General features: G+C 42.9%; 1 protein-coding gene across 1 annotated transcript in view; it reads right to left on the bottom strand.

Annotated features, from left to right (window-relative positions):
• The window catches only part of slc1a7b (solute carrier family 1 member 7b), a 39195-nt gene that overhangs the window by 14365 nt on the left and 11771 nt on the right, over positions 1-13059 (bottom strand). Inside the window, exons 2-3 of the mRNA XM_029430548.1 lie at positions 10481-10560; positions 2066-2281 (exon numbers count right to left, since the gene is read on the bottom strand). Coding sequence (XP_029286408.1) covers positions 2066-2281; positions 10481-10560 — 296 coding nt within the window. The remainder of the gene's footprint in view (positions 1-2065; positions 2282-10480; positions 10561-13059) is intronic.

The following is a 13059-nucleotide window of genomic DNA, read 5'->3' as shown; positions in this document are numbered from 1 at the left end:
GAAAGAAACATATGTATAAGTAACAGCACAGACTGTCTGCAGTACTGGGAACTTACATCGTTGATGAAACTCAAATAATAAAATAACATGTGTCATGATGTTTTTGAAATGCTGAACTTCACCACACACAGCTGTTCTTTTGTTGACAAGATGTCATTCAGACATGGGAACATGCTGTGCGTGACACTGTTGTTTAGTTTTTTTGTAATGTTTTGTTCTTACTTTTGGATAAAACATGTTGGGTGTGCTGTAAATTGGTTTGTGTATTAGGGCCACTGAGAAGAAATCATAATATCATGGGAATAAAGTTCAACAAATGATGATACAACCAAAATGTTGTAATCCATTTCCAACACCATCAACTTGTGGCCAGAGATGTTTGGAAGAAACAAAGTCCCCACTGTTCTCCAGCTGCTGCTTTAAGCTTAGTTATGCCACTAAGAAATCATGTCATCTCATCAACATCAGCGTTTGCTGGAGTCGGGGGTGAAACTATTAAGGATGATCAAGCTCAATACGGCAATGCCCTTGAAGGGTACTCACATGAAGTGCAGTTTACAGGCACAAGGGGCACTACTCCGCCTGTGAGAGAGTTGTATGATGTCCTCTGTGGTTTTGCAGGGAACTGACTAAAGTCTGAAAATAACTCTGATGATGACAGTAGTTATCTGGGTTTAGGCTTACAGACAGGAAACCTGCTTTATAAACTAGGGACATGGAGTTTGAGAGTCAAAGTCATTTACCAGGCAGTGAAGATTCAGTGATGCTGCTGAGCTCCATTATGGGATGTGGAGCATCCAGCCTTTCTCAATCTTGACCTATACTAAGGACTAAAAGTCTTGGTCGGAGCTCAGGGATGTGCAGAAACTGAAATGCAGCCTGGGACTTTGAGATGGCCTAAGAGTTGGCAGTAATATTTTCAGGTAAAGGGAGAATCTGATGATGCTGAAGATCTTTAGGATATTTAGATATGCCTCAGTTTATATAAGCATGTCAGTTAGGCAATCAGATTTCAACAAAATGTGGATCAGTCCACATTTGGAGAGGCTGCTCAAATCCCCCCTCAATATTGAGTATTAGATTGGCCCAATCTGACAGGCATAGCTGCACTCTGTGCTGTGTGAGACTGCGAGGGCCAGGCTGACCCAGGCCGACCCAGGCCACAGCAGAGGACCATACAGTAACTACCGACTGAAAAATAAAAACTCTATGACCTACTGCCTGTTCAGTCTGGAATGGAACGGCCATGGTCTTCTCTAAATTCTCGCCTGTGCTGCTTTGATTTTGACCCTTTTTTGTGTGCAGTACTAAATCACTAGAGTATCCTTTTAAAGCTTTGATCATGGGGTCTTTATGTGCACAACTCATTTCAAAATGGTGAACCCTCTATCAAAGTACACCTTCATATCCTCCCCAGCTGTCATCTGGACACATACACTGGCACACTCATATACATACTTCTCTACATCTGAGCTATTTTTGAAGTATTAAGACTTTGACCACAGAATATTACAAGTAATACAACTTTTCTTTTCTTGGAATGTTTTATAAAATTCACATTTGTCATAAAACTCCAACTTTCAACCCTTAAAACTGTTGTATATGGGACAGACTGGTCTCATCTTATACGTTTTTAAAAAGGTATAAATTATGAACTGTGTATATATGCAATATATGTATACATACTCAACATCAATCTTCTTCCATCAATCTTATCCTCTTTTGGTCCCCCCTGTATGTCCACAAATCCCCTGCAGTACAGAAATAATCTGTGTGCGTCTCTCAGTGAGTGTTATTACTTCTGAGGACAGAAGCTCCCTGCAGACCTCGCAGGTCCAGTCTGTCTCTGCTCATCCTCCTCTACCTACAGTTCACCGCACAGTACTGTACTGAAACTCCTTCTGCCTTGAAGACATTTCATCACAGCCAAACAATTAAACAGCATGTGCTCCACTTGTACTATTTTAATCTGAACTGGCTGATACAATACTTGCCATGTATTGAGTGTTGCTCACACACGTATCAGCTGTTGTTGGTGTGCACTTGTATGCTATGGTGGTCTTACCGGATGAGGTCCAGCAGAGCATCAGCAGAACTCATGATAGGCTTGCCACTGTCCTCAGAGTCCTCTTTCTGTGCTGCACCGCCTGGGTGGATGATGGAGACCATGATGATTCCCACTACCACGGCCACAAAGGTGGTCCACAGGTAATAAGACACTGTGATGAGGCCGAGCCGACTGGAACACTTGGCGTCGAGGGCTGCCAGTCCTGACATCAAACTGGAAGAGGAAACATCCATGTTAGCAATGTTAGTGCTTTAAATGTAGATAATAACAATAATAATAATAATAATAATAATACACTTTATTTGTATTGCGCCTTTCATACAAGAAATACAGAACACGTCTTACATCTGTGTCACCGTGGGTTCTTATGGGTTAAGGGAAAATAGACATTCAATGAAAAACAGGAATAGAAGGCTATAATTAAGTGGAAATAAAATGTTAAATACAAATGTAATTAAATAGAATGCTTAACATAAGATAGAAAATAAAACCCAGGGAATAATTATAATAATATTAAAATAAGTAACCCATGCATACAACAATAAACACTGCAGCAGCATCGAAAGCTCTCCATTCTTTCCAACTCCGTTCTTTTATTTTCTTCATCAGTGGTGGGAACCATCACTCTACTGTGGTGGAGAGGTTTGTGTGTCCCTATGAACCTGAGAGCTGTGTTGTCTGGAGCCTTGTGCTCCTGGTAGGGTCTTCCAAGGCAAATTGGTCTCAGGCGAGGGGCCAGACTAAGAAGGTTCAAAATGACCTCATGAAAAAAAGGGAAACAGAAGGAAAGACCCTGCCTAGAGGTAGCCCGTCTGGAGCCAGGCCCAGAGGGAGGGCCCGACAGCGAACGCCTGGTGGCCGGGTTTGCTACAGAGCCCGGTCAGGCACAGCCCGAAGAAGCTACGTGGTGCCTCCCATCCATCCTGTGAGCTCACAGGAAGAACCGCTGGGGTCGGGTGCGCTGTCATACGGGTGGCAGTGATGGTCAGGGACGCCTTCGGGTTACAGGGGGAAAACTCTGACTGTTGTTTGTGCCTATGCCCCAAACCGCAGTTCGGAGTATTCGGCCTTCTTGGAGACCCTGAATGGAGCCCTACAGGGGGCTCCAGTAGGGGACTCCGTAGTCTTGCTGGGATACTTTAACGTGGGAAACGATGGAGACACCTGGAGAGGCGTGATTGGGAGGAACGGCCTGATCTAAACCCGAACAGTCGTTTGTTGTTGGACTTCTGTGCTAGTCATGGAATGGCCATAACAAACACCATGTTTGAACATAAGAATGCTCATAAGTGTACGTGGTACACACGTGGTTCAAAACCTTCATTGCTGAAGCTGCGGTGAGGAGCTGTGGTCTCAAGGTCTTAGGTGCTTCAAGGGGCAGTAACCCTCGAACACCGTGGTGTACCCCGGTGGTCAGGGAAGCTGTTCGTCTGAAGAAGGAGTCCTTCCGGGTTATGTTATCCGGGAGGACTCTGGAAACAGTTGCAGGGTACCGACGGATTCAAAGGGCGGCAGAGGATAAGCAGTGGGTGTGGGAGAAGTTCGGAGAAGCTATGGAGAAGGATTTTTGGTCGGCACCAAGGTGCTTCTGGAAAACCGTCCGGAACCTCAGGGAGGGGGAAGCGGGGAACCATCCAAGCTGTGTACAGCAAGGTTGGGACCCTGATGACTTCGACTAAGAAGGTTATCGGAACAGTGGAAGGAGCACTTTGAGGAACTCCTGAATCCGACTAACACGCCCTCTATGGTAGAGGCAGAGCTGGAAGCTGATGGGGGATCATCGTCAATTTCCCTGTTGGAAGTCATTGAAGTAGTCAAACAACTCCACAGTGGCAAAGCCGCAGGGGTTGATGAGATTCGTCCAGAAATGCTGAAGGCTTTGGTTGTTGAGGGGCTGTCTTGGTTGACACGCCTCGTCAACATTGCGTGGAAGTCTGGGACAGTGCCTAGGGGGTGGCAGACCAGGGTGGTGGTTCCCCTATTCAAAAAAGGGGACCAGAGAGTGTTAGCCAACTACAGGGATATCACACTTCTCAGCCTCCCCGGTAAAGTCTACTCCAAGGTGCTGGAAAGGAGTGTTCGGCCGACTCTTCATTCTTGCAAGGATCCTGGAGGGGGCCTGGGAGTACGCCCAACCGGTCTACATGTGTTTTGTGGATCTGGAGAAGGCGTATGACCGGGTCCCCCGGGTGATTCTGTGGGAGGTGCTGCGGGAGTATGGGGTGAGGGGGTCACTTCTGAGGGCCATCCAATCCCTGTAGGTCCAAAGTTAGAGTTGTGTCCAGATACTCGGCGGTAAGTCGGACTCGTTCCCAGTGAATGTTGGCCTCCTCTGCGCTTTATCACCAATCCTGTTTGTAATTTTCATAGACAGGATATTGAGGCATAGTCGTGGAGGAGAGGGGTTGCACTTCAGTGGCATGAGGAGCTCATTGCTGCTCTTTGCAGATGATGTGGTCCTGATGGCGTCATCTGTCTGTGACCTTCGGCAGTCACTGGATCAGTTCGTAGCCAAGTATGAAGCGGTTGGGATGAGGATCAGCACCGCAAAATCTGAGGCCATGGCTCTCAGCAGGAAACCGCTGGATTGCCTACTCCGGGTAGGGAATGAGCCCTTACCCCAACTGAAGAAGTTCAAGTACCTTGGGGTCTTGTTCGCAAGTGATGGTACCATGGTGCGAGAGATTGGCCGGAGAATCGGAGCAGCGGGGGCGATTTTACATTCACTTTACTGCACCGTTGTAATGAAAAGAACGAAAAGCTGAGCCAGAAGGCAAAGCTCTCGATCTTCCGGGCGATCTTCGTTCCTACCCTCACCTCTGGTCATGAAGGCTGGGTCATGACCGAAAGAACGAGATCACGGGTACAAGCGGCCGAAACGGGTTTTCTCAGACGGGCGGCTGGCGTCTCCCTTAGAGATCGGGTGAGAAGCTCAGCCATCCGTTTTACCTCAGATTGTTGAACCATGTTATAGCAAATGTGTCAATGCAATCCATCAGTTAGCAACTAATTATTTGCCATGCTTCTCACTTTGAAAATCAACTTATGTTGATAGTCTTGTGTTCTATAAAATCTTGTATCTTCAAAATGTCAACTTTTCAGCAGCTTGGAAACAATTAATTTCTGAGTGAAGAGAAAGCATTTAGAAATGGTTTTATGAGGCTTAAGAGCTTGGACAATATTCATAACCTTTCCAAGGGTATGTAATCCTTCCATTTATCTGAAAACTTCAAACATAAAACTTGGACATTCATTCAAACAATGGATTTCTGAGTGAAGCCAATGCATTTAGAAATGGCTTTATGAGGCTAAAACCTTTGACAAAATTCATAACCTTTCCAAGGGTATGCAATCATCCAATCTATCTGAGAACTTAATTTGAGAAAACAATTTCCCTACAAGGTCTATTTTGAAGCTCGACTGGAATTTTCAGTGTGATGTGGAGTTTGCCAGCTTTTGTTTATGACTTGCATCTACATTTCCATCACAACTGAGCAAACATCTGCATCTTTATGATAAGACAATGTGTAGTTAGAGTTAAGAAGTACAAGTTTAGATACAAAAACAACTTTGTTGGGTTTAGGGGGAAGATAATGGTTTGGCTAAAAATAAGTATATACTCCATCCATCCGGCCTTCCTCCCTGCGTGGACCTTTTGACTTCCTTCTTTCCATCCATCCATCGTCTACCGCTTATCCGGGATCGGGTCGCAGGGGCAGCAGCTCCAGTAAGGAACCCCAATCTTCCCTTCTCCGGGCCACATCCTCCAGCTCCGACTGGGGGATCCTGAGGCGTTCCCAGGCCAGTGAGGAGATATAATCTCTCCACCGAGTCCTGGGTCTTCCCCGGGGTCTCCTCCCAGCTGGACGTCCCTGGAACACCTCCCTAGGGAGGCGGCCAGGTGGCATCCTTAATAGATGCCCGAACCACCTCAACTGGCTCCTTTCAACGTAAAGGAGCAGAGGCTCTACTCCGAGTCTCTCACGGATGGCTGAGCTTCTCACCCTATCTCTAAGGGAGACGCCAGCCACCCATCTGAGAAAACCCATTTCGGCCGCTTGTACCCGTGATCTCGTTCTTTCGGTCATGACCCAGCCTTCATGACCATAGGTGAGGGTAGGAACGAAGATCGACCGGTATATTGAGAGCTTTGCCTTCTGGCTCAGCTCTCTTTTATCACAACGGTGCGGTAAAGTGACTGTAATACCGCCCCCGCTGCTCCGATTCTCTGGCCAATCTCTCGCTCCGTCCCCTCACTCGCGAACAAGACCCCGAGGTACTTGAACTCCTTCACTTGGGGTAATGGCTGATTCCCTACCCGGAGTAGGCAATCCACCGGTTTCCTGCTGAGAGCCATGGCCTCAGATTTAGAGGTGCTGATACTCATCCCAACCGCTGCACACTCGGCTGTGAACCGATCCAGTGATTGTTGAAGGTCACAGACCGATGATGCCATAAGGACCACATCATCTGCAAAGAGCAGCGATGAGATCCTTAGGTCACCGAACTGCAACCCCTCTCCTCCACGACTACGCCTCGATATCCTATCCTTGAAAATCACGAACAGGATTGGTGATAAAGCGCAGCCCTGGCGGAGGCCAACATTCACTGGAAACGAGTCCGACTTACTGCCGAGTATCCGGACACAACTTTCGCTTTGGGCGTACAGAGATTGGATGGCCCTCAAAAGTGACCCCCTCACCCCATACTCCCGCAGCACCTCCCACAGTATCACCCGGGGGACCCGGTCATACGCCTTCTCCAGATCCACAAAACACATGTAGACCGGATGGGCGTACTCCCACACCCCCTCCAGGATCCATGCAAGAGTAAAGAGTTGGTCTGTTGTTCCTCTTCAATCAGAGGTTCGACTACCGGTGGAACCCTCCTTTCCAGTACCTTGGAGTAGACTTTACCAGGGAGGCTGAGAAGTGTGATACCCCTGTAGTTGGCACACACTCTCTGGTTCCCCTTTTTAAATAGGGGAACCACCACCCCGGTCTGCCAACCCCTAGGCACTGTCCCAGACTTCCACGCAATGTTGACGAGGCGTGTCAACCAAGATAGCCCCTCAACATCCAAAGCCTTCAGCATTTCTGGACGGATCTCATCAACCCCTGCGGCTTTGCCACTGTGGAGTTGTTTGACTACCTTAGTGACTTCCATGAGCAATTTGCCCAAACATTTTTCAAGATTTTGCAAATGAAACCTGAATTTCTGTTGAATATTGAAGAAACATTTCACAAAAATGCAGGCACTTAGTCATACATCAGCAAGCTCCATCAGGCCGCTGAAGGAGGGCTCTGTCCTTGGAGATATGAGACTGTCTGCAAAACAAGGTTGAAAACTGCTCTTGATCCCTTTAATAATTAAGCAATAGCTCACGACAGGCCGTGCTATATGCTCATTATATCACAGTTAAGGGGTGTGGTTCGGCCCGACGCGAAGTTAACCCCCTTAACTGTGATATAATGATCATATATCACGGTCTGAAGTGAGCTATTGCTTTTATAAAACGGTTACCAAGTGTGGCAATATGAAAGAAAAATACACACTCCAATTTAAATAGTTTTTATTATTAAATAATGATGTTCAAAATAAAATAGTCCCTCCGTTGCCTTCTGCACAAAACATAGTGCTAACAGCTAGGGCGCTAACAGCTACCGCGGTGTTCTGTTCATTTCGTTTTTTTCCATTTGGTCTACCTGCTCTTCACGTAGCTCTGCATGTCGTCTTTTAGGGGCTTTTTTCTCTGGAGATAGGCACTGATCAATCCACTCCTCCAGAGTAGAGAACATTGTACTATACTAAATGGACGGTCCCTTGTATTGGCGCATGCGCAACCGGAACCCGGAACCAGATTGAACTGTAAACACATCTGTGTTTCAGCCTGTATAGTACGTGTTTGATTATTGTCATTTCATGCTGATATTATTTATAATAAAAGCATCCGAACAAATGGAACTCTGTTCTTATTTACATAGTAAAGCTTTGTAAGTTTGTTTCTTAACGGACGTAATTTAACAGCTGTAACGGTTGTAGTTTTTTCTCAGACGCGGAGGGATAATGACTTGTTGTGAAAAGTAACTACAATTCTACCCATGATATACGCTCATTATACCACGGCTAAGAACCAATCAGATTGCTTGATGTGACATGTCCGTTTTATAACTATTATTATACCGATGCATCATTGTCTCTTTCTTCTGGGCACTGCATTGAGGATGGCTCGTTTCATGTGGTCTTAACTACTGTTGCTGTATTCAGTAATGAATAATATAATATAATATGAATTATTCGAATAGCATGAAGTGTGATAAAGTAGGCGGTTTTAGGAAGCATCAAACTCACGTCTGCATGTTAAATCAATAACGAGTAACCACCAGAGGATCCACCAATAACCTCACAGACAGCAGTTTAACACAACTGGCAACACATCAGTGTTTGTTGGATTTCTCTTTCACACACATGAAAGACATGTCCTATTCTTCATATGCTCATCTTATGTTTGTCCTACTTACAGCGATTGGGACCGGTCATGTCCCCCTTGTATTCTTGTATCTATAGATGTGTCAGCTTGTATCTCTTGTATCTCTAGATGTGCGTAGTTGCACAGCCGATTGTCTGTAAACATTGTCACCTATTTGGTGACTATATAGTCTAATTGTATTCTCTGTTCGTTGAACTTCACGGCAGACTGCTTGACACTCTGTTGTTTGTTGTTCGATTCTTGCAAGAATAAAGAGCTCACTTCTTTAACCAAGTATCTTTATTTCAGTATAATAGATTCACTTCTCACAACCCTTTGGTTTGCACGAAAACAAGAACATGTACAACGTCAAGACTTTCTTTACTGAATGTGCAAATTAAAGTTCAACAACTCTGATTTGCATTTAAAAGTTAATTTGCACCTCAATCAAGAAACAGAAGATGAGTCCTCCTCTACAATCCTACACTCTAAGAAGATGAGAGGGCTGCAGACTGCTTTTACTTCATTACATCGCAACTCGGTGTCACGACAGCCATTCATTTGTATGTAGAGCCGGAAAGGGGAACAACATCACAAGTATAGAGCAGGTTCTGCCTCTCAATCAGCATCCAATGACTAGAATCCATTGGCACATTAGTGTTGCCAGATTTGAACTTGCACCAGCTGTACCCATATCAAATACATTTAATTAACACCTCAAAGTCCTAAAATCTTCTGAAATATTAGATACATTGCCACATCTAAGGATTTTTTCATTTATTTAATTATAATATTGAATAGTTTTTGACATACAGTATAGTAAGTGAGCTAATGGATAAATGACCTAACTATCAAAAAGAAAACGTCTGAGGTATTCAAATCCAGAAGATGGTGTAGTGCTATGACCTTTTATTAAAACTTTGGAAGTTGGAGAAAGAGTTGATATTTGACCTGTGATCATCCGTTTGAATCCACAGTTCCTGGTGTATAAGTGCAACAGGCCATGCCTTGTACTCTCTTGTAATACATTTCCATGCATGCTTCTCATAGGAATCACAGTCCACGGCTCCACTAAGCTTTATGCAAATGTTATGCAATGATGACACCAAAATGAGTGGGGACATTTCAGTGACTTTTGGAACTACTTCTACTTTCATAGGAACTGGTCCTGCCTCCATTTGCTTGCGCTTTAAGTCAGACACTGACAATTGTTCTCTCATCTCGGCTTTTATATGTTACCAGACTAACTGCCAGCTATCAATGGAAGCATTTCAGCTTTAAACATTATTGAAAACATATTCGAGCACTGTGTCAAAAGGTTTAGCTTGTGCAGATGGTCAAACTGAGTCAGTCAGACAGTACGTGGTAGCTGGTAATCTTAACGATATTCTTCCTGCTGCCTGTGGACTCGCTGCTGCAGTTTGGTTGATGGTTAGACTACTTTTATTTCCTCATGCAGCATACATCTGAGTGGGAATTGACATAGCCTTGCATAGCCAGACGCTGGAGAAAGGGCTGGTTGTTCTACATTTTATCATTCTGGTATACGGGAAAAAATGGCGCTAAACCAAGGATGCAGCGACGGTTAGAGCGATTTCCGCTATCTTAATTTTTTAAAAGTTGACAGCCTAAATGTAATTAACTAATTAAACAAAGCAATCTGATTTAGTCCCTATTATGTGTAGCAATCTAGTGAAAAAAGTTACAAATAAAGGTATATTACATTATTTGATACTTATAGTCAAAGGGCTTTTTTAATAACTTTCCTTATCCCTGAGTGTACTACTTCCAATCCACCTTGCTGTGAACATACAGAATATAAATATATACACTTACATACAGTATCATAACACACAGAATATGTCACTTAAAAGTTATTTTGTGCTAAACCCAAGGGTGAAGGGGTTTGGGTTATAATGAAGAGCAGGAACAGACGTCATTACCTGGAAACGACGAGTGGGAGAATCAGCATCTTCAGCATCCTCATCAGCAGCTCTCCAGGAAATTGGAAGTACTTCACCTCCTGTCAGGACGAGAGAAGACACAATTATGGTCAAAGGCCATTTGAGGAAGAGCATTGGACAGCTATTGAAAAGGAACTAGATGTTATATAAAAGATAATAAACAGGAAAAATACATTGTTAGGATGTCTGGAGCCCTGCTGAAGCTGGAAATGAGATCCTGACTGCAACATCATGAAGATCGAAGAGTCTATTTTTCTCTACCAACAGATGTATGGTCAAAAACGACCTGACTAATAAATCGAGGAACGTTCAATCATCTCAATTGTAAGTCTAAAATATAAGCTACTGAAATATTTTCCTTCATCTTTTGGAGAGATTTGTCATGTGAATATAAGAATCTATGTCATCTTTTAATCCTGTATTGCTCTCACAATACACATAGACATACTGTACACACAGGCACTGAGTTTCCAAAACAGAGCTAAGGGCTAAGAGCTTAATCTGTCAACATTTTTATTATAGTCATTTGTATGCTTCATTTAATTTCAGGAAGCAGTGCCGTTTCCTGACATTACCTTTCCAGTGTGGCTAATAATGTATTTTTCCTTTTTAATGTCAGCAGGACATGAAAAGGAAGCTTCACATTTTTTCACACATAAGAAGTGAGCCTTTCTTATTATGTAACATTAAGTGATCATTGAAAGTCAGACTGAAGCTGGATTTATATTTGTGTGCTCCTATGTGCATTAACTGTGCTGCTCACCCGAAACATTTGAACTACACATTGAGGCAATGGTGGCCACAAAGGTATATGGAGATTTTAAGAAATTGTCATTGGTCAGTTTGGGGCTGCTTGTGTTTTCTCCTCCAAGGTTTTGATGCTAATAAAGATTGTTGACTGTGAAGGCAAGGTTGAGGAAAGGCTCAGTAATCAGTAGTACTAGACATGCAGTATTTTGAGATCTGGCACTGCTGTAATCTATGTTTGCTAACAGCTAACAGTATGTAAAACCTACTTGGAAATACACCTGAGTGTTCACTTATTACCATAACAATGAAATGTACTTGTCTGAAAACACAAGTTCCACACATGTGCCATTAAACTGTAGACTTCACTTAGACTATATTTGTGCAACAGTTTGGCTACGTGGCAGGACTTGTTAAACTTTGGCTCTGATATGCCTGTGAGGTAAAGGTATAATTGCATGATTCACATGCTATCTGTTGGCCTACAACAAAAGAACTTTTAGATTTTTTTTGAGAAGTAAAGTAAATCAAATTTAAAAAAAGTTCAGAAATTAGAACAATATTTATTCACAAATTGTATTATACAAATTAAATCCTTTTCTTGTTTTCACTCTGCAATGGCAACAACATCCACTTTTCATTCTGATTATACAGTATGTGGTTGAGTTGCTTAAAAGGTTGCAAGTTGTATTGTGCATCTCACAGAGATACTGCGATATTGAGCTTGAAATGAATACAATTTTAGAATTAATAAATCATTGACAACAATAACAATGTCTCTGTTGACAACAGCATAGCCAGACAGCATTCTTTATCCCCTTATGTCCTTTTTTAGTAAAGAAAGCCCTGAAGGTCAAAACACAAAAACATTTCACAAAACACAACATAATTAAAATACGTATTGGACAATGATTCCTCGTTATTTTTTGCAATGTTTTTGCGTTTTCTGAAATGTCGTTGTGTAATACAAATTATGTATTTGGCCTGAAATCCTGTCAGAAATATATATCTTTACATTTGTCTTCTTTGTTTTACCTGATAAATATTACTTGTATCTTTTTAATACAGACACCAAACAGTGTAGACCAGTGTAACTTGCTTCGGTGGTCTGCTCTGCAGGTCCCCACAGTCTAGTGAATATACTGTATATGTAGATGCGTATATTTATTTTTTTCAATTAATTTCTGTCTGTTGTCTGTTGTCTGGTGTGATTTTAGTTTGTACATTTTTTCTATTATTTTTCTGTTGTTGATGTTGAAGGGTGTGTATGTACTGTTCAGTTAATCGTGTTATATATATTTAAGCAATAGCTCACGACAGGCTGTGGTATATGGTCATTATATCACAGTTAAGGGGCGTGGTACAACCCCCTTAACTGTGATATAATGACCATATATCACGGTCTGAAGTGAGCTATTGCTTTTATAAAACGGTTACCAAGTGTGGCAATATGAAAGAAAAATACACAGTCCAATTTAAATTGTTTTTATTATTAAATAATGATGTTCAAAATAAAATAGTCCCTCCATTGCCTTCTGCACAAAACATAGTGCGAGGTGGTTGCTATGCAACAACACTAACAGCTGCTCTTCACGTAGCTCTGCATGTCGTCTTTTAGAGGCTTTTTTCTCTGGAGATAGGCACTGATCGATCCACTCCTCCAGAGTAAAGCTTTGTAAGTTTGTTTCTTAACGGATGTAATTTAACAGCTGTAATGGTTGTAGCTTTTTCTCAGACGCGGAGGGATACTGACTTGTTGTGAAAAGTAACTACAATTCTACCCGTGATATACACTCATTATACCACGGCTA

This window comes from Cottoperca gobio, chromosome 4 (assembly GCF_900634415.1).
Source record: "Cottoperca gobio chromosome 4, fCotGob3.1, whole genome shotgun sequence".
Classification (NCBI taxonomy): domain Eukaryota; kingdom Metazoa; phylum Chordata; class Actinopteri; order Perciformes; family Bovichtidae; genus Cottoperca; species Cottoperca gobio.
Note: the sequence above shows the minus strand (reverse complement) of the source record. Positions and strands in the feature narration are given on the sequence as shown.